At 36.4% G+C, this 23,658-nt stretch overlaps 1 protein-coding gene across 1 annotated transcript in view; it reads right to left on the bottom strand.

The window, feature by feature from the left end:
- LOC150084611 (uncharacterized) overlaps positions 1 to 21,597 on the bottom strand; it is a 35,454-nt gene extending 13,857 nt beyond the window's left edge. Inside the window, exons 1-2 of the mRNA XM_090376512.1 lie at positions 21,398 to 21,597; positions 15,355 to 15,646 (exon numbers count right to left, since the gene is read on the bottom strand). Coding sequence (XP_090232638.1) covers positions 15,355 to 15,583 — 229 coding nt within the window. The 5' untranslated portion in view covers positions 15,584 to 15,646; positions 21,398 to 21,597. The remainder of the gene's footprint in view (positions 1 to 15,354; positions 15,647 to 21,397) is intronic.
- Between the last annotated feature and the right edge of the window lie 2,061 nt (positions 21,598 to 23,658).

Here is a 23,658-nt window from a genome sequence, read left to right on the forward strand (position 1 = left end):
GCACAAACAGTTTTTGAAATTAGAAGACAAACTCTCAGACAGAATCGGCAAACAGGTTTAGTCAGCAAGTAATGTCAAAATAGTATAATACAGTTAACCTAATTCTCAGTTGGGGTTATCTAATTTTGGTATTGACAATAACTTGTCCAAATGAAACATCTGGGAATTATTACCTGATAGAATATAATAGAATACCTGTTAGATAGAATACCTGTTAGAATATAATATTACACTATATTATATTCTAACATGCTAAGGAAGTCACTTCCTCATGTTTATTAAATGCTTTTCTTATTTTCTTTGCCCTGGATAATAAGGATATCTTGCCACTACAAAAACACGTGTATGATATACACGTCATACACGTGTGTGTGTGTGTGTGTGTGTGTGTGTGTGTGTGTGTGTGTGTGTGTGTGTGTGTGTGTGTGTTAAAAAAAAAAATAAAAAAAATAAATAAAGTGTGCTGTTGTCGTATAGCCTATATTTAGGGTGAAGCCCTATTAGTGTGCAAGATAACAACTGAAAATGGGAGCGTGGAAGCTAATATCCTTGTCTTAATTGTTGCAAACATAAATATATATGAAAGAGAAAAGAAAAAAGTACCTTGTGTATACGCAGTATGACTGATTACAGTGAATGTGTTGTGAACTTGTCAGTTGACTGGTGTCCCTGTGACTTAACTGCAGTGGGGATAACCTAGCAAGGAAATCACCATCCTTGCTAATGCCATGCTGTTCTCCTTTCTGATGGCATAGCATGGGATAGGTACACTGGTTTCAACTGGTCTGACCAGTGTGGGATGTCACCTTGACCAAAAACCCTACTTAGGGCACCCTGGCCCTAAAACAGTAATCGCCCAACAACAAACCCAGGGCATGGCCCATTCCTCTCCCCACCCAAAACTTCACCTGGTGGACCCTACTACCCTAAACACTTTCTGCAGTCCTCAATAGCCAGCCCCCTTTTGTGTAGGGTGGCTTTCTCTACCTTCCTCTTTTATCCAAAAAAACTTTAACTGTCACCCCTATGCTCTCTTTCAACAAAAACTTTTTTTCTTTTTTCTTTCTTTTTTTTTTTTAAATAAAAGAGGGACCTCTCTGGCAAGCTCAAGTGATGCCAGGGTTTGCCCCAACCAGAGCACTGATACCCTACTACCTGGCTCATCTTGTGGATGGGAAACGGGGGCAACCTTGGTTTTCCAAGAGGCCCATAGCTAAGAGGACAGATGACAACAGAACAACACAAACATACACAATATGATGCAAACCACACAGTCACACATTTTCTAGTCTTCGCAGAGTTTTTGTTTCACGACACTGCATCATGGAGTTGGGGAAAGCCCCACAGTGCCACAGGGCATAAAACACTATATACTGAAGCAATTATTGTACTACCATCTATTTACATTTCATATAAACAATCCAAAAAGATAAATTCATGTTTATTGATGTTTATATTCAATTATTAAGCACATGCCCAATTATTAAATGCATGTTTTTTTTTAGTTCTCGTTCAGTTGGATGTTGTTGGCAATTTTATAATTTTATGCTGAGATGTCAGCATTTCCAATTATAAAATCTGTTTTCCTGCTGTACTGCCATCCATTTGTACTTCATATACACGAAGAATGGACAGACAGAATTAAATTTTTCAAGAATGTATCTAGCAAGAAGAGTTCTGCTGGTATTTTGGATGCTGCATCCCTGCCCACCCAAAAAATGACAAACGAGGAATTCAAAGTAGGGATTCTAAATTTAAAAACATTTTGTCAATTAACTGGATGGTAGGTTTTGTGAATATTTTCTTCCAGGAAGAAATATTGCATTAGAGCTTTCAAACTGTTCGGTCATACTGTTTTATAAACAACAGCTCATGTAAAACTAAAAATAATTTTTGAACATTACATTTTAACTAGTCACTTGTTTGATTGATAGAGCTGGACTACATGGGGAAGACAGTGAAAATAATACTGGACTGTAAAGGATTAATACTAGTGTACAAGATGTATTTTTGGAATTAAATAAATTTTAAGTTGACATAAATCTAAGTGAAACTGAAGAGCACATTTTATGACATATTCAATTAACAGTGCGGTTCACAACAAAGTTTGTTTTGCATTTTATGAAGTGCTCTGAAATGCATACTGATCAAAATATTATAGCTTGGTAAGATTTATATAAGAACCTTTGAATTACTTCAGTTTCACTTGTTCAGATTACGAACCTAAGGGGACATAAATCCAAATTAAGAAGACAGATGTAGAATAGATGTGCGGAAATTTGCCTTTAGCCAGCGGGTGGTTAATTGCTGGAACAAACTTCCATCTGTCGTGGAAGTTGATAGGTTGAATAAATTTAAGGAGGAACTGGACAGGTATTTGGAGGGAATGGTGTGATTTTTTTTTTTTTTTTTGGCTGATGCTGCATAAGCTCATACTCTTGCTTTCTTGCATCACATGCCACTACTACTACTACTATGAATAAATTTAATTATTTTCATTTCTGATGATCATACATGAAATTAGCATTAGTAGAGGCATATGATGCAAGAAAACAAAACTTGTACAGCATCAGCCAAAACAAAAAAAAAAAAAAAAAAAATCCCATTTCACACAATCATTCACTCTAAAGTTTGTCCAGTTCTTCCTTAAATTTATTTAAGCTATCAACTTCCACAATGACAGATGGAAGTTTGTTAGAGCAATCAACCACACACTGACTAAAGGCAAATTTCTGAACATCTATTCTACAACTGTCCTTCCTCAATTTTTAATTTATGCCCCCTCAGGTTCATAATCTGAGCAAGAGAAAGAATCCCATTAGCATTGAGCCTGCTCAACCCATTCAAGGCCTTATACATCTCAATCAGATCACCTCGCAGGTGCCTAGTCTCCAGACACAGAATTTAAGCCTCTCTTTGTAAGAGCACCCCTTCGTTCCTCTCACCAATCTTGTTGCCCTTCTCTGTACTCGTTCTAGCAACTCTACACCCTGTCTGAAATGAGGCCTTCAGACCTGTACACAGTGCTCAAGGCATGTCCTGACCATAGCCTTATACAAGGGGATAAATCTCTACTAGCAAAATTCCTGTATATCATTGACAAGACCCCATGCCCTGATCTGCCAGCCTGTCTGCACTGCTCAGAAAACGTCATATCTACTGCACAATTACCCCCAGGTCTTTTTCATTCTCTACCACCCTGAGTGTAGTACGACACAGTTGGTACGTTTCTCTGGGGTTACTTCTACCCTTATGCAGTACTTTGCATTTGTCAAGGTTAAACTTCAGTTGCCACTTCTCAGCCCATCTGCTGAACTTTTCTAGATTATTTTGCAGTAGCATACTGTCACTACTAACCCTGCCAACCTTTGTATCATCTGCAAACTTCGACATTAAGCCTAATATGCCTTCATCGATATCATTGATAAATATACAAAACAACAACGGGCCCAACACTAGGGAACTCCACTAATAACATTAGCACACGGAGAGCAGTGTCCATTAATTTACCACTCTGTCTTCTCCCGCTCAACCACCCTTTTATCCATTGTAGCAACTTGCCCTTAATTCCATAATGCTCCAATTTGTACAGTAGTCTTCCATGTGCAACAGTATCAAAAGCTTTCCTGAAATCCAAGTATATTAGAACAAAATTACTTTTTGCATCCAGTTCCCTTGCAACCACATCATAGTATCCAATCAAATTGGTCAGACAAGACTTCCCCTCAACAAACCTATGCTGTGTCTGAATTATTATTGTAGTATGGTCTAGATGATCCTGCAATGCTTCTTTAACCAGTGACTCCATTATTTTTCCCGGAACAGAAGTTAAACTAACTGGTCATATATAATGATAATATATGTTGAGATGTTTCTGTTCTACTAAAAATGAACTATACTTAATTTCTCCAACAAAAAAGTCTAAAATTTCTAACATCAACGCCAGAGCTTGCACTTGATCATCTTGCAACACAACTGCAACCCCCAAGGCAGAATGCGCTGGTCCAACAGGAACTAGTAGCTGTTGGTGATTCTATTATCAGGGAAATGGGGAACATGCTATGTAAAAAGAATAAGTGGAACACGACCAGGGTATGTCTGCCAGGGGCAAAGGTTGATGACATTGTAGAGCAGATATCATATTTTAAGGGCACAAAAGGTGATATTGTTGAACACGTTGGCACTAATGATGTTAAGAGTAGGAGACCAGCAGGATTACTTAACAAGTACAGGTCAATATTGAAAAAAAAGTCGTGTGTTAGGGTTGAATTTGAAAGTGTCTGCAATTCTGCCCAGACACGATAGGAGGGAGTATATGATGAGAGCCTTGTTGATCAATATGGCCCTGGAAAGATTGTGCAAGGCTCAAGGGATAGAATTTTTTTCAGCTTGGTCTGTACTTGTTAACAGGAGAGACTGCTTCTACAGGGATGAGATACACTTAAATAGAAAGGGTGCAAAGAATATTTGCTAATGCTATCGAGGCAGTGTTAGGTGGGTTGGAAAACTGCTAGCTTGGAGGGATACAAGGAGTAATAGATTAACAGTAGCCACTGGCAGAGGTGAAAGTGATTCTTGCACTGCTTCTTTTGGAATGAGCAGCAGCCTGGAAAACAAGATGCAAGATATTTCAGAGACTGTTGGGAGTCATTGCGGTACAAGTAAACACAGGGGTTGTGTTAGGGTAGCTAAGAATAGGAACAGGTGCATGTATACTTGCGTGTACACCAATGCTAGGAGTTTGGTATATAAATTTGATGAATTTGAGGTATTGCTCAAAACATCAAAGGCAGATATTGTTGGGATATCAGAGACGTGGTGTTACATGGATATAAGGAATGCAGTACTGGAATTTGGTACAATATGTACAGACAGGATAGAAAGGGAGGAGGGGGTTATACTATTAGTTAAGAAACACATAAAATCCAAGGAAGTGAAGCCAATCAACATCGCTGGACAGTGTGGTGTCCAGTCATTTTGGTGTGACATGAGCACTGGGAGATCAAAATTAAGATTAGGAGTATGCTATAGGCCTAATGACTCTGATGATACGAAACTGTGCAGGGAAATAGAGTGAGCCAGTAAATCAGAGTGCCTTATAATGGGGGATTTTAATTTCCCAGATACTGACTGGAATTTGTGAGTTGGTCACTCACACACTAGCTAGGCTTTTGGGGATTTATTGGATTATTGTTTTCTACATCAGCATGTTCGGGAGGCAAATAGAGGGAGTAATACTCTTGATCTGATTATCAGTAGGTGATTCTTCATGCATTAAGAATCTGCAGATAAAGGACCACAAGGTGGCAGTGATCACAGTGTGCTGAAGTGAGATTTACTCAAAGAGGTAATTACCATCAGGGGTAAAGGGAAGGGTTTTTGCTTTTGTAAAGGCAACTATGATCGTCTGAGACAGTACTTAAATTCTATACTGTGGGACCAACTGATGATGTTACCAACAGCAAATTCAAAATGGGAAGCATTCAAAGAACTTATCTTGGAAGCTACTAGGCTTTACATACCAACTAAGAAATATTGTTCAAGGTTTAGGCCTAAATGGATGTCAGGTGAACTAATGAGACATATGGCAGAAAAGAAAAATGCATGAGATATATATAAATTAATGGGTGACACGGAAGCCTATGATAGACATAAGCTGGTCTGTAAACAAGTCACAAAGCAGATTAAGCAGACAAAGGTAGATTTTTATGAGAAATCATTGGCAAAGTGGAGGAGAAATTGTTGAAGATAAACATAAAAAAGGTACCCTGGGTGGATGGGATCTATCCAGTTATATTAAAGGAGGCAGCAAAGGAAGTAAGCAAACCCTTAGCCATAATTATGAGAGCTTCTTTGGACTCAGGGGAGGTACCATAGACTGGAGATGTGCAAATGTGACCCCAATTCACAAAGAAGGATCAAAGGCTGACACAAGTAATTATAGACCTGTGAGTTTAATTTCTGTTCCAGGAAAATTAATGGAGGCACTGGTTAAAGAAGCACTGCAGGATCATCTGGACAAGACTTCAGTTATAGCTCGGACACAGCATAGTTTTGTTAAGGGGGAAGTCTTGCCTTACCAATTTGACTGGATACTATGATGCAGTCACAAAAGAACTGGATGCAGGGAATAACTTTGATATTATATATTTGGATCTTAGAAAGGCTTTTGATACTGTTACACATGGAAGACTGCTGCACAAATTGGAGCAGTGTGGCATTGGAGGCAAACTGCTGCTATGGATAAAGGGATGGTTGAGGGGGAGAAGATAGAGAGTGGTAATCAATGGACACTGTTCATCATGGACTAATGTTATTAGTGGAGTCCCTCAGGGTTCAGTGTTGGGTCCATTGTTGTTTTCTGTATTTATAAATGATATTGATGATGGTGTATCAAGTTTAATGTCCACGTTTGCAGACGATACAAAGGTTGGCAGGGTTGTTAAGAACACTACTGACGCTACGCTGCTGCAACAGGATTTGGAAAGGTTGAGCAGATGGGCTGAAAGGTGGCAAATGAAGTTTAACATTGACAAATTTACATATGAGAAACAGTAACCCCAGAGCAATGTATCAACTCTGTGGTACTACACTGACAGTGGTAGAGAATGAAAAGGACCTGGGGGTAATTGTGCAAGCAGATATGAAGATTTCTGAGCAGTGCAGACGGGGTGTGGAGGCCTCATTTCAAGAAGGATGTAGAGCTGCTGGAACAAGTACAGAGAAGAGCAACAAGGTTAGTGAATGGAACAAAGGGTTGCATTCAAATTAAGGAAAGACAGATGTAGGATAGATGTGCAGAAATTTGCCTTTAGCCAGCAGGTTGTTGGTTGGCGGAACAGATTTCCATCCCTTGTTGTGGAAGTTGATAGCCTAAATAAATATAAGGCTCAGCTGCACAGGTATTTCGAACGAACGGAGGGGTGAAATGGAAAATGGGAGTTTTTTTTTTTTTTGCTGATGCTGCATAATCTTGCTTTCTTGCATCATATGCCTCTACTAATGCTAATGTAACACTAAGTTTCTTAACATTGTAAAGTTTACTGAAATCATAAAACCATTATTCACTCCAAGTAAGCTATCGCATACTTGGCACTGAGCTGTTTCTAGCTGCATACTGATAACAAGCTGATTTCAGTTGGGCTTTATGGCATGAGAGATTATATAGGAACTCCCCAACTTACGTAATACTATACTTATGGAAATTTGACTTTACATAAGTTTTTGCCGGCCGGTGCAAACTTTAAAAAATCGTGGAAACATTTTGCATCCTGTAGGAATATTGTAAGTTTGGTTCACGTGATGTGAACCCAATAACACATTGTTTTTTTGCATCCAGAGATTTTTTTTTTTATATGATTGAAGAAGAGAAGATTCTGAAATGAATTTTCAGAATATTCTCTTAATTTCTCATTTAATTATTACAATGGTGAAGGGAAAGGGAAATTTTTGCTATATAACTAAGCTATTTATCTCTCTAAAAGGTCATTTTTGTAATGTAAATTGCAATACACTTTCATCGTTATCATATGTTCCATTATAAGAATCAATTTTGAATGCATTTGTGATATTTTTCTTTTGTGATATTTTTCTAAAACATGTTTCTGGAGGTCACTACCATAAAACACTAAAACCAATTTGCACTTTCCGGTTTATTGGGCTTTTCTGTTAGCGTAATCTATTATAAACAGGTAGTAAACTCAGTTTTATTGAATTTTCGATAACTGGAATTCTATAGGTTTTAACATTACGGCATTATGGTGAAATCAGTTCCCCCTTCACTGAAATCTTCGATCATATAAAAAACAAATGAATTTTCAGAATCTTCTCTTCATTCCTATTTACTTATAACAATGGTGAAGGGAAAGGGACCAACAGAAAGTGCAAGTGCTGGCAGTGCTAGGAAACGAACACACATGATTCAAGAAGTACGAAGCAGGACAAAGTTTGTCATCTATTGCAAGGGAATTAGGTCTCGCTGCTCCAACAGTGAATGGCTATTAGATTCAGGGCACTTGCTTCTGAATCTGATTTTCCATCACTATTATTAATATCCACGAAAAATCCATGTGTTTACCGTTCATAAATAGCCGCCATTGTTACGGGGAAATTAATCAGTAAAATCTATTAATCTTGTCCAACTTCATTGTACTTTTAACTATACATATAACCACTTAGGTTACGTAACATAAATAATTAGGAAAAATAAATAATTAATACATAACTTGATACGGAAGTTATATAAAGGGATTTCGTAGATAACACTCGTTACTGAAACATAAATATTTCGTAGATAACACTCGAGATTTAGTAGATAACACTCGTTACTGAAACGCATATTTTAAGGGACAGTGCAAGTATAAAAGAACATGTTAAAGGATCAACGTATTTCACACTAGACCAGTCCACCCCAACAGTGATTACAAAACAGCATTCAGGCGCTATATCGAAGATGGAAAAGCTATTAATAATATGGATGAAAAATCAGATTCAGAAGCAAGTGCCCAATCTAACGGCCATTGAGGTTTGCCGTACTTAACAATAAGTACGGCAAACCTCAAGCCAAGTTCTTGGCAAGCGACAGGTGGTTTAATAAGTTCAAGCATCAGGATGGTTTCCAAAACATTAAAAGTATGCGGTAAAGTCGCCAGTGCCAATTCTGCAGCTGCAGAGAAATTTTGTGATGTGTTAGAAAAACCCCTTTCTTAATCTCCACAGCCCTCAACTTCCGCAGCGGCGTGCTTATCAGCTGGAGAATTAATTCTGGCAACGATGCTCGAAAGGTAAAACTTGCTGAAGTTAAGCCTGTCCTCCTCTCTCTTTGTAATTTTATAATTATGAAATTTTTGTAATGTATGAGATAAAAAATTGAATAATTCTATTTACACTTTCGTCAAACATTTCTTTTTTGCTTCTATCAAATTAAGTGTGCATAATTGCAACTGTGGAATTTCCCTAAATGCTTATTTAAGGAAATTGACTTACGTAAAATTCGACTTGCGTAGCGGTCCACGGAACACAACCCTTACGTTAATCAGGGAGTGGCTGTATTTGACTTAAGAGATTAAATTCTAAAAGGACTGGATTCTGAAGAATGCTAAACTGATGTGTGCAAATTTTTTTTATTTAGCAAGATCTACCATTATAAGTGCAACAACGAACAAGGAAAAAAAGTATTGGTATCGAGAAGGCAGCAACTTCTTTAAATGCTATAAAATTAAATCAGCCTACCATGGAGGAGCAACTTTTGTTCATCTATAAGCCAAATGAAAATTTTGTAAATTTCTGCTGGTTTGTTATATATATTTTTTTTTCCATTTCCTTCTTTTATTATATTTTCATTTATGGCCTATTCTTTTCACAAGAATTTTTAAAAAATAATGGTAATTATTAAAATTATAACATATCATGAAATTATTGCACAGTGTTACCACAAAAAATGAAAAATTAAAATAATGTGCTATTGTGATCACTGCAATTACAATGTCACTTTTGTCAAAATACTTCTTGCAGCTACTTTAAGTTAATTGGAGGTTATGATTTGTCAGCCTCAACATTGTTTTTATGCTAATTCATTTTGGGAAAAAAAACTGCCCACAGTTAGGGATACATCTGATTGAGGACATTTTAAAGATTACTGTTGGGAAGATTAGAGTAGGGTTAGCCTTGACTTCCAATTTGGGAGTCATGCCATATTTTTTTTTTGAACTTAGTATTTATCTGTGTGCAACTATGTCAACCTCATTTTGTATGGCTGTATGGAAGAAGTCATGACACAGGACATTAAATTTCAATAGTAAAAATTCAAGGAGACACTGTATATTTTCACACCATATATTTCCATGCAGTCAGTCCTTAGCACAGTTGTTTTCGACCTTTTTTAATAATGGCACCCCTAAGTAATTTATTTTATTTTGTGGCAACCCTACTCAATTTTCTGCCTGTTAGATCCGATTCTCTCTCTCTGTATATATATTATATGATAGTTATTACAATAATATAACTATAAACAAAATTACAATTCATAATACAAATTAAATTTTATTCTTTATATAGAGGTTCTAAATAAACATCAATTAAAGATCACTACGAAATTAAAAAGATACCATACAAGAAATATGCATTTAGTCAAAGCTTAATAAAGAGACGGCACTCACCTTAATAATCTGTTGTGGTTATATGAATCATAAAACAACTGATGAAAAATCATTGGCTAACTAAAAATGGTGTTTAAAATTTGCAGTAAGGAAAGCATGGTTTAAAAAGAGTAATTGAAAAAAACTTAGCCTAGAGGAGGAAGGGTGCACCATATCGTCCTCTAGTTGTCTGAAATTAAAATTAAAAAAGGATTAAGGCCAATAGTCGAGAACGGCGGACTTTCGATATGTTCATCTTCAGTTGGCGATAAAAAGAAGAGCGAAAGGGTTGCTGTAGATCTTAAGTACCTGAAATGTTATGCTGGACACGTGGTAATTTAATTCGCGTGAGATTCCAAATGGTAGACAAGATAACCGGAAGTTCTGTGTTTCAGACGTCAAGATCGGTATCGAGACGATATCATTCTATTATGAGAGTTAGGTATAGAAGGAGTTTATAATTTGACGATGGTTGTTGCAGTATTAACTGAGGGGTTGTGTTTATGAGTGTGTACCTGTTGAGACAGTTCAGTATTTCCTTGCTGTGTCTAAAAACTATGGACGTGGTAGTAGGCACGTGTGTTTGCGATGGTGGATGATCCAAATTTATTAGTAGTGCTCCTGATGTAGCATGCATTACAGTCGGGTTGACATTTGATTAAAAAAACTATGTTGTTGATGTCTTTAGTGTTGTAAATGCAGGTTTCTTTATATTTATTAAAAGGGACTCCTAACTTATTATAAGTAGAAAAAATTAGAGATATATCAGTGTTAGTGAAGATAAGACAATCGTTCTAGCGATTTATCAGTGGTAAGGGAGAACAATGCGAATGTTGGACAGGTTGGATTTTTTATAACTGGGTTTAGAAACACAAACTACTAATCTTACTTTTAACAGTTGAAATAATGTATTTAAGGGCAAAGGCCTCAGATATAACCAAAATGATGCCAATTTAGTTAATTAAACTAATTTGGTAGATAGCTATGTTAAAATGATGCATTTGCTTAGAAGAGGAAGGGTTGATAGAATGATGTTGAGGAAATGATGCACTTGCCTAGAGGTTTTCTAACACATTAAAGTGATGTGTTAGAAAAACCCCCTTCTTAATCTCCACAGCCCTCAACTTCCACAGCAGCGTGCTTATCAGCTGGAGAGTTAATTCTGGCAATGAAGCTAACCTACATATCAGTTGAAATAATTTGTTGGATTAGTTTGATGGGATATTTTCTGGCTGTAAAGTTCTCGGTGAGATATTTTAGCTCGAATGATAGTTCATCCTTTGATTGGCAGTACTTCAAGGCATTAAAAACTTGGTTGTAAAGAACTGATTTCTTTACACTAAACGGGTGATGTGAGAGAAAATGTAGATATTGGCCTGTGTTGGTTTTTTTCCTGTAGATTTATCTTAGGCCTGTTATTTTGTTTATATATGGTTAAATTAAGAAAATTGATTGCGTTATTAGTTTCTAGTTCTAGGGTATATTTTAATCTTGGGTGTACTGAATTAAAACTGGTAAAAAGATCGTTAATGGTGTTTTGATCTCCGATCATTAGAACGTCGTCTGCATACCAGATGTAAAGTTTAATATTTACCGGAAAAGGTTGAAGGGTCTGATGTTCAACTCTGGCGAGGTATATTTCGGATAAGGATGCTGAGATACCTAGGCCCATAGGGAGTTTGAAAATCTGTTCATATACTTGATCTTGAAAATAGAAGTGTCTAGCTTTAATTAGTACAATAACGAGCTCCAGAATGCTGTCAATGTTGAGAGAAGTCTGATTCGCTAAGGTATTGTCCAAAGTTAAAAGGTTGCGTAGGGCCTGTAAAGTGAAAGCGAGGTCTACATTAGTGTATAGGGAGGACACTACATCAAAGGAATCCAGTAAATCGCTCCGGGATAACGTAATAGGACTTATGTGTTCAAACGCTTGGCATGTATTGTAGATCCGGAATTTAGAAAACTTCATGAGGGGGGAAATGATCTTGACCAGGAAGAAAGATATATTTGTGAAGGTGGATTTGCTACAGGAAACAATCGGGCGTAAAGGGTGATCAGGTTTATGGAGCTTAATAATGCCAAACATATGGGGTAAGTGTTGTTATGGATACCTATTTGTTGTGAGGTGTGCAAGTTTATTTCATGATTTGCTCGTAGCCTTCTAAGCAGGGTATTTAACTTGTTTTTCAGATTTGAACTGGTGTAATTATTGTCAATTTTATAAGTTTGGGAGTCGGAAAGAACTTGTATTTTATTAACGTAGTCCTGTTTATCCAGAATAACAATGGTGTCACCTTTGTTGGCTTTTTGGATAATAACATTGGGATTATTTCTTAACTTACGTATATTAATTTGTTGCTGTTTAGACATATTAGACTGGGATGTAAGACGAGTGTTCATGACAGCATTTGTTTCATGGAAAATGCAGTTTTTATCTGGGTGATTCCCGAGTTTAGTTTGTAGTTCTATTATACAATTTTCTACAGGGTAATGTTTACTTTTAACTGAGAAATTGAAACCATACTCAAGGCCAGAGAGTTCAGAGGAAGAGAACGTTTGGGATGAAATGTTAGCAACAGAAGGTATGCGAGGTTTGTGGTGTACTTGAGTAAGCTTATTCCATTTCTTTAAATGTTTTGGCTGATTTGATAGGTTGCTTGCTGCGTTGATACGCATGTTGTTTAAATCAACAAACTCAATCTACTCTGCTGGGGTCATGCTCTTTTTTTTAAATTATATTTTAGGTAATGTATGTGATGTAACAGTTTTTGTTTGTTGTGAAACCTGTTCCGTAATTCTTCTTTAATGATAGCTAAAGAAAATTGATGAGTAAGGTGCGGATATTTACTACAAATATGCTTGGAGCATTTAGGAATTGTGTTGTGTGAGAGGCATTTCTGGAGAAAAAATGTGCAGTTTGGACAAGAAATATTTTACAATGGTTTCTGTAAACAGAACCTGTCTATTGACTGTGTCAACATTCATTATTAGGGTTGGAAAGGGATAGGCAGTCTGGATGAGGTGTATTAGATCAACGTTAAAATATCATAATTAATGACCATAAAAGAGTTAGCAAAAGCTTAAGATGCAGAAGTTCGTGACAAGAAATATGCATTTAGTCAAAGTTTAATAAAGAGATGGCACTCACCACAATAATCCGTTGTGGTTATATGGATCATAAAACAGTAGTGTGAGAAATCATTGGCTAACTAAAAATGATGTTTAAAAATCGCAGTAAGGAAAGCAAGGTTTAAAAAGGGTAATTGAAAAAAAACTTAGCCTAGAGGAGGAAGGGTGCACTATATCGTCCTCTAGTTATCTGAAATTAAAATAGATACCATACACCTTTTTATAATGAAATAAATATATAAATTTAAAAAAATAATAAGTTTAAATAACTTAAACCCAAATTACGAGTCAAGGGTTACCAAACTTGTTAACTTTAATTGAAGAAGAGCTAAATTTATACATTTATAAATGTTGAAACTTTTTAATATAAAAAAAATTGTGTATTTTTGATTTTGCAAACACCCCTTTATAAACATCATGAGCAAAAAAAAAAAAAAAAAGAAAAAAAAGGAACTACAAGGAAGCCCTCAATCAAGTTTGGGTTCACTAGTATTTTTCAAAGGGGGAAGGACAAAACCTCAGTGTCTGTATATTGGTTCTATCGCCGGAATTGTTGAAACCAAGCAAGCTGGAATGGCATCATAAGACACATCATCCTGAACTTTTGAACAAAGACATCACTTACTTCAAGCTGAAAGAAGATAATGTGAAGCAGCAAAGGCTGGACACCTATGGTGTTTCACACAGGCTCATTGTTCAGTGCTGAAAACTAGTTATGATGTTTCTTTACTTATTGAGCAGAAAAAGAAAGCACACCATTGCTAAAGAATTCATAATTCGAGCAGTAAAATTAATGGTTCAGAGCATGCTTGGTAAGGAGGAGGTTAGATTATTGGACCAGTTCTCACTGAGTAATTGAACAGTGAAATGATGAATTTTTCATGTGGTAGAGGATATTAGGGGCAACTGATTGGGGAGCAACAAACCGAAGCATGTAGTATTCAAATTGACGAGCACAGACATAACTAGCACTGCACATTTAATGGCATTTGTGAGATATGCATGACAATACATTTAAAGAAGATTATCTATTTTGCTTGTCCCTTGAGGAGCACACCTATGCAGCTTATGTATTTCATAAACTGCAAGATTTTGGTAATCAGCATAATTTTATAGTCATAGCTGCCACGCCATCTGTTGAAGTAACAACAGATGGCGTGGCAGCTATGACAGGAGTCACATCAGGACTTCAAGTTTTAATGCACAGTATTGCTCCAAACATCACTGGCCTTCATGGTAGTTTACACCAAGAGGCTCTAGCTACCATAACATTACCTGATGATTTGAAGTTGATTTTAGTTGTGACAAGTGCTAATTATATCAAAGAAAGTTCTTTAAAAGCATGTCTGATTCATCTTTTGTGCCAGGACATGGATGCCAAACATGAGATGCTTCTTTTCACATGGAAGTATGTTAGTTATTGAGAGGAAGTGTTTTTGAATGAATGTTTGAACTGCAATCTGATGCAGCTATATTTCTGAGACAACAGAAGAATGAGTTGTTGCTGTACTTTCAGAATTCAACATGGCTCTCTAAATTTGCATATTTAGCTGACATTTTTAGAAAACTTAATATACTGAATAAAACAAGCAACAGAGAAAACCCAAGCATTGCATTCCAAGACAATGCTTGACCTACAGATCATAAAAGTTGAGACGTCACATTTTGCTGTTTTCCCCCACACTGGCACAGTTTACAAAAGACACTGAGGTAGATCTAAGTGAGGTTAAAGTTTCTATTTGCAAACACTAGAAATGGAACTGGAGTGATATTTTCCAGTTATCCTAACTTTCAATGACACTTTCCCCTCATTCAAAATCCTTATCTACGACCAATAAATGTTGTATAAGAGGACAATACTCAAGAAAAATTTCCAGAATGGTGTTGGTCACCTTTATAGGCCACAACATTTGCATATTTTGTAGTCATGCACAATTTCCTAAAATTGGAGGATTCCTCATGATTTTTGGGAGGATAGTGTATATTAGTATACGTATACCTTGCAAGTATAACACTGTTCGGAAAGATAGCATCTTCAAACCCAAAGCTTTCTAAAACTACAAAAAATAAAAACAGTATATAAACTTACCTTCGAATGGCTCTGTTAAAACAATACGTTCTTTTGGTGTAAGCCCTCCACACTGACACTCTTCATCTGAACAATTGCAGTCCCAGCCAACCCACTGAAAAGGTTCATGGCGAAATTCTTTAAGCTTTTTCCAATGTCGAAACTCTAAATTTTCTTCAAAGATTTGCTGTCGTCTTTGGGGTGACGACCAGTGAAAATTTCTCCGGTATTCACTCTTCTTGTGCACCATCTCTAATCATTATGTGAATATTTTCTAAACCAAATCATTCTGCCCACAGTAATTTTACAGAATCTACAAAAAAATTATCAAAAATGCTTATTTCAAATCACCTGGATAATAATTTATGGGACTGAATAGAAAGAAAGGGGGAAAATGAACAATGCAACACAGATCAGTTTTAAAATTCACAAAATGAATTCTTTACATTCAAAAACTTCATTAATAGAATGACAAAAGTGCTGAAAATGACAAAGCTGCAACAAAAAAGAAACATTTGCTGTTATTTTCAAATCAATGATAAAAACTAATGAAATCACAAAATCAAGACTACTTAAATTCTACTACATTTGAAATTTATTTAATTTAATAATACTGTCATTTAACAGGAAACTACTAACCTTGTAAATTTTAACACCTTCTTGCCCAGTATAATTCCAGAACATTATTAAAAAAAAAAAAAAAAAATACTGAGCTAGGGCATACAGTTATTATTAATCATATGGTGCAAGGAAGCTTGAGGTTTATGTTGCACCAGCCAAAAAAAAAAAAAACATTTCTGAGTTACCCTGAGAGAGGGAGAGAGAGTCAGAAGTAGTAGGGAACCACCAAGAAAGAGAATAATGATATCCAGCTCAGGATCCTGGGTGTGCCAAGCCCATACTCACCAGATGAGAGCCCCCTGCAGCTTGTAGATATAAGCAGCACAGCAGATACTCCACAAATCAAATTGGCAATGTATCCAAGATTTAACAAGTCAGAACCAGTAAAACACCAATTCCACGAAGCCACAGCCAACCACAGGGATTTTATTTTTTAAGTGATTTATCAAAGTAATGTAATGCCAATCCAATAACTGCATAAATAATAGAATATGCTACCCACTTCTTTAGAAGCTTAGAAGAAATGATGTGAATTGCTTCTCATCAATCACAATAATTCAACAAGGTCCAAAGTTTAGCTGTAAATTTGGTTTTGAAAGATATTACCAGACATTACACGTGCGGAGGTTTGCCTACAGCCAGCAGGTAGTTGATTGCAGAAACTGTCAGACATCTGGTGTTGTGAAAGTAGACAGTCTGAATAAATTCAAGGAATAACTTTATACAAGTTATTGTTCAGGTGATGTGGGAGCTTTTTTTTTTTTGTTGTTGATGTTTTCTAAGCTCGCTTTCTTGCATAATGTGCCACTATTACTAATAATAATTAGTATTATTATTAATAGTAGCAGTGGTACTAATGACAAATGATGCAAGAAAGCAAGCTTATAGAGCATCAGCCAAAATAAGTCAACCCTTCCCATTTCACTTGTCCATCCCCTCTAACAGTTTATCTAGTTCTTCCTTGAAGTTATTCAAGTTACCACCACTCTAATACCAGATAGGAGTTCGTTCCAACAATCGACCACCCTCTGGCTGAAGGCAAATTTCTACAAATCTGACCTGCAACTATCTTTCCTCAATTTGAATTTATGCCCCCTCATGTGTAATTTGAGCACCTGGAAGGATTTTTATCAGAACTGAGTATGCTGTGATGTGGAAGCCTTAAACAACTAATCAGACCTCCTTGCAGGTGACTTGTCTTCAGAGCAGTAGCATAGGAATGCCTTGGCATTGGGGCAGGTGCCAAGGGCGTCGGTATTAGAAGAGTGCCACTGACAGGCCACATCAGATCCAAGCCAAACTATTTCGACACCCGAGGCTACCTGACAAAATGGCGGCCCTAGATGATGTTGCATCAGGATGAGAGTAGAGGGTGGGGTAAAATTTAATTTTTGCCAAATGGCGTGTTTTCAGAGGAAAAGGTCGATTCAAGCCTGCATGCATCGTTAAATCTCAGTACACTGCTTCACCAGTGCATGGTCAAATGCATAGCAGTTCGCAATTCAGGCATTTACAAAGATGAAATGTTGGCAGATTTTTAAATTCGGCAAGGCTTTCACTGTGTAGAAAATGTTCTAAAATATAATGGCATGCAGGCAATAATTAAAAAAAGAAAAAAAAAAAAAAAAAACCTGTATGAATTATATCACCAATCTCCAAAAAACCAGCGCAAATTAAGGATGATTGCTAAAGAACTTGTTGTGGAAACTATAAAGATCAGTCGTGTGTTCGTGCTACGATGAGCAGCTTGTAGCTTGCGGATTGCAAATGCAGATTAAGGGAATTATTCTGCATTGTGCAAACATTTTGAATCAGAAGTTAAATATTCCAGATTATTAAATCTACTTTTAAATCTGGAATTTCTTAACCATTTAGCACTAATGATAGACATCATGAAGGAGCTCTCTTACCTTTCAGAAGCTTTACAGATTCACTATGGTAAAAGCAGATAAATTAATTATTCGAACTATCAATGCTATTGATAATTTGAAAAATTCTGAAGGAAATTATGAAGCTAAAATTGAGAGCATGTTGAAGTGGAAAGAATTTGAAGGAATCGAAAGTAAGAACATATTTAAAAAATTATCTCTTGACAAGTTATTAAATGCATAGTTTTATCCTTAAAGGATAAGTTATTAATGCAACAGAGTGATTTTAAATTAAACAAAGAAAATAATGATACCATTGAAAGAAATTTTAAATATGCTACCAGAAATCGTGGAATATGAAAGAACTTTCGTCTCGGTGGCAAGACGGTGAAAACTGAATAAGAAATTTGTTTTCTGATAAAATATGAAATAAAATTAATGATTTTAGATATTTTGTCTAAGACAGTTTCTTTCAAATCGAATGAAATTCCCTTTTCAATTAAGAAAGCCAGAAATATCTTTTAAACCACTGCGATTAGCAGTGCTGAAGCTGAGCGAGCTTTCAGCGCAATGAATAATATTGTGTGATTGAATGAATAATGTTGCCAATTACGTTGCAGATTATGATGATCATACATCTAAATGGTAAACTGTTGCTTCAATTTGATCCGGATCGTTATGTCAAATCATTCTTCTGTAATCATCCCTCTGCTATTGAGCAAAACTCAACAAAAAAATAAAGAAGTAAACTGTATATGGCAATTTTTTGAATAAATTTTTCTTCAATATTTGTGTAATAATTTTTTTTCATATAATCTGTGATTTTTGTGTACCTTTTCTAGAATAGTTTGTTTTTCATGTAATATTTTTTATACTGTGGAATGTTTTGTGATAGTTATTTGTGATATGGGAAATGTTTCGTGTTATTTTTTATTCGCAACGTTAAAATTTTATCATAAAAAAATGTATTCATAATATTTCCCTAGGTGTAAAAAAAAAAAAGAATAAAAAAGTCACGCATCTGCCGAGCCCATGCGGTAGATGGCTATGTGAAACATCCTTTGTGTTTCTTTTAGATATTTTGATCTGCATATATTGTTTACGAAATAAGAGCTTTTGTATTGAAAATATCTTATTAATCATTCAGAAATTTCCATAATTTCTGGAAGACAATATACAATGGATTTATGATAACTAAAGTAAGAGATGTATACTTGCTACTGCAATGTATCTAAATGACTCTGAAAACAGCGTCAATTGAGGTACCTGACTTTAGTTGAAACAACATACGCAGCTGTTCGGGGCACCTAACAACAGAATGTTAGGTGCCCCGAACAGCTGCATATGCAAAACGAAAAAAGAAATTGTTGACAAATCTTTGTATTGTTGCAGTCATATGACAAATACTTGCAATCATATTTACTGCAGTAGTAACTGCAGGAAGTATGATTGTGACATAATACTATTCAAAAATTCTAAAAAGTTAGAACTCGAGATATCGTACTGGTCACGAAAAATGCATTGCGCACTCTAATCATACTACTAGTGAGTGCCCCACACAGACTAGTGTTGGGAGTGTGGGAAGCGCCTCTGGCAGACGCCGCGGATGACGTCACTTTAGTGACAAATCAGATTTACCCAGTATGTTTCATATCAAAATGTCGGCAAAATTGCGAGCCCATTGTTAAAATATTCACAGCTCACCACTGTGTGTATATATATATATATATATACACACACATATATATATATATATATACACACACACACAGTGGTGAGGTTTTTTTTATATATATATATAAAGTTAAAATCATTGGATGTATAGCATTAAGTACTATGTATTTTTATTTAATTCACCTTTTCACAAGTGTAATAATTCACAAATCATTACAAATACATACAAATAATCACAAAATATTATTACTTTCAGGCAATACAAAAGGGGCTCACATCTGGTGAGTATGGGCTTGGCACACCCAGGGTCCTGAGCTGGATATTATCATTCTTCTCTTCTTGGTGATTCCCTTCTACTTTTGACTCTCTCTCTCTCTCACACAGGATAATGCGGGAATTTTTTTGGCTTGTGCAGCATAAGCCTCAGGCTTCCTTGCACCATCATCATCATCAGCCATTTTCAATCCACTGCAGGATGAAGGCCTCTCCAGCAACTTTCCAGTTCCTTCTGTTTTGAGCACTGGCCATCCATTTACTACTCAAAAACTCATGAATTTCATCTATCCATCTCCGCCTTTGTCTTCCAGGTTTTCTTCTAGCTCCTCTTGGGTACCATTCTGTTATTTTCTTAGTCCATCTGTCATCATGTCTTCGAGCTATGTGTCCTGCCCAAGACCATTTTAGTTCTTTAGTTTTGATAAGAATGTCCTTTACTTGAGTTTGCTGCCTAATCCATGTGTTTCTCTTCTTATCTAACAGTCTGATTCCCAATATAATTCGTTCCTTGCACCATATAGCTAATAATAATAATATTACCTGAAAATAATAATTACCTATTTACATTATCGTTTTTATAACTATCTACTTTTATTTTTATTATCAAATTCTTATGTAGTCAAGAAGTTGTTTTTATTCTTTCAGAAAACGAAAAAATTAAAAATAAAATTACTGCGAGTAGTAGTACATGGCCAGTATACAGACCGGCAGATACGGAAGTGCCGCGCATGGTCCGTGACAATTCCCAGCACAGACCGGCAGATACAGTGAGTGTCGGGCATGCTCAGCAAGTAGGAACTGCCCGTCAGAATACGATTCACGACAGGTTGGAGCTGGCGGTGACTTGGGGGGCGGACCGTGACTCACGACACTAAAGTGCAGGTTACCTTTTAACTGTCCATTAGTCACTGTGTTGTTTTAAAATCGGGAACTCGTTTTCCGATTTTAAAACAGCGGGATGATGGGGATAAACACCCTGCCTAAGCTAAGCACCCCTCTCTCGACGACACAAAACAATCAGAAACAAAACGCATTCACAATAATTACCCAATCACAGAACTCGACCGTACAATCACTCCATTCTACAACCACGCCCACTATAATAGATTTTAGCCATATTTTTATATGTAATTTCTATGCCGTATTATTTCATGTTACGTTTATTACTGTTTCCATACTCGACCTCGCCGCCGACTGCAGGAACCAGTGTGGATTCCAAGATTTTCTGAAGGCGGGAGGAGCTGAGTCAGTGTTTCGGAGAATCACTGGGCTTTAAACATATCATCATTTAGTAGTAAGGAAAAAAAACATTCCTTTTATCACAAAGGGTGTGGGGCTCTAACCCCTTCCGTCTATATCTGAAACCGATACTTGATTGAACATAAGCGCCGCAACTTGTATTTTAAAAAATTAATAATTTTAAAGTATTGGTCTCGTTTTAAAAAAAAAAAAAAAAAAACTGAGTTCATGAAGAAAATTTTTTTTCTTCATGAGCTGAGTTTTTTCTTGTTCGAAAATCGTGAAAAACAGGTGCTTGTCCTCCTTTTAAGGAGGACAATTCCACATTCATTCCTTTAAATTTCGGATATACTGGCACTGCTCTGAATGAAAAAACGATTACATACCATCCGACGCCGTAACATGATCCAATCACTGCAAATACATGCAGAAATATCAGTTGTCAAATACTTCGGCAGTCACAGCTTCATTACGATTCTGAATTGAATTAAAACAGGTCTTTATGACATGGATGGATCTTATTTAAACTAGGTGGTCAAATTTCAGGTGCATAACACACGCTACAAATATTAATAGTACCCCACCTTTGAATTCAAAAAAATATAGCAGTTTAATGCTACACAAACGCCGCCACGTGGACAATAACTTACGTACGTTTGTGCTTCAGTTTGGGATGGAGCGGGGTATTAATCACACTGAAATCCAATTTTCTGTTATTTTATCGAATAATTAAATCTGTTGGATACTAATGTATGCTCCATGACCCAGCTAGATTTGTAATAACTGCTGGAGAACTGGAGAAACTAACGATTTATAAAATCTGGTAGAACCGTTGAACATCGAAAGGAGGAGTAGGTGCATACTGGAATGCCCGCAAAGTTCCACTTCCAGAGAAGGGACTGCAGTTCCGAACGGTTTTATAATTATTAGGAGGCAAAAAAAAAAAAAACTCATGAAATTGTATCTATATAAAAAACACGTAGTATGTCCTGCTTAGAAAATATTTGTAATTCAATTTTGCCTCTTTATTTATATAGTGTCTTCTGTGTTGTAGCACAGTTTATTAGCCATATGTTGCAAGAAAGCCTGAGGCTTATGCTGCACCAGCCAAAAAAATTGGTAGACCGCGGTCCTTCCTTGCACCGGGTGGGGAAGGACCGAGATTCCGGGTGAGAATTTTTATGGGTCTTTTTCACAATGCAATTGTGTTAGTCGGTCTCAGGAGAGGGTAACATGGTTTTTCTCCCGGAAACACGAGTTTTTCGTCTAGCAACCATCATATCGACCACAGAATACGCAATTTACAGACATATTATATACGGTGCATTATAATCTAAGTTGCTGATGCGCCTAAAACGTTACAATACCCTAACCCCCACTCCCTTTTTATGATAACACAATATTTGCTCTTAAACACAGCAATGTGAGCAATGTTGCAGGACCTCTCCGAATTTTCGCTATGCTATTGAAGAGTAAGGGCTGTCACACCTGTTTCCGCAAAGTTTTAGATAGCATTATTTTGTGTCTTACGTAAGAGATTTTACGAGGCTGTCGACACATTGACATTACTTTTCATAACCTAGTTACTCCATGTGAAAATATTCTCACAACTCTCAACATAGGGCTCCATAATTCCTTCAGTAACCATGAACATTGGTGGGTATTTTGAAACACAAGAATTTGCTTTGTCCATCAGTTGAAAACTTAGCAGTATAATGTTATATTCTTATTATTACTAGCCATATAGTGCAAGGAAGCCTGAGGCTTACGGTGCACCAGCTAAAATAAATTTGTGATTACCCTGAGAGAGAGAGAGGTAGAAGGGAATCACCAGAAGGAGAAGAATGATGATATCCAGCTCAGAACCCTGTGTGTGTCAAGCCCAAACTCACCAGAAGTCAGCCCCTGGGGATATATATAACTGATATTAAATATTCAATCAGAACTAATGCCAGTAGCATGGCAAAACTGTTGTGCGAAAATAATAAATTAAACATAACGATAATCAACAGGGAGGGAAAAGAAAGGTAACAAGACTAAAAATTGTAGCAGAATATCTCCAAATAATTTAGAAAAATCCAATTAAAATAATAAATCAATTTTAAAATTTAGAGCCAATTACATAAGAATTTAACGGCGGCCCCCCTCCCTCTAGTTCCAAATTCCGTGAAATATCACAAATAGAGACTAAACTAACTACAATAAAATAAACCCAAAATAACAAAAATATACTGACCAGTATGCCCCATATCAACAAAGGATCACAAGGCCAATAATGGTCAGGGAATCACTACATTTCAATCATTAGACAAATCGCCCCAAAGGCGAACCGAACGAAGGATCAGTCCGCAATCCGATTGGGGGATAGGATGGCGATTTGAATAAGGGTGGTCCTTATGCAGCGAAAAATAAAAATATAGAACAGACTAGCACTCCAGAGCAGAGCCACACCACTGACACAATGCAAGCTTAACCAGCTTATATAGACAATATTCTTTTCCCCACAATTCTGTTCCCTCCCTGTTGATTAATCATTACGTTTAATTTATTATTTTCACTCAAACGTTTTGCCATGCCACTGGCATTAGTTTTGATTTAATATTTAATAGTTATATATTGGGCATCATGTGGAGGAATGTGCATTTTG

Source organism: Mastigoproctus giganteus, chromosome 6, assembly GCF_048544385.1.
Source record: "Mastigoproctus giganteus isolate SK-2022 chromosome 6, ASM4854438v1, whole genome shotgun sequence".
Classification (NCBI taxonomy): domain Eukaryota; kingdom Metazoa; phylum Arthropoda; class Arachnida; order Uropygi; family Thelyphonidae; genus Mastigoproctus; species Mastigoproctus giganteus.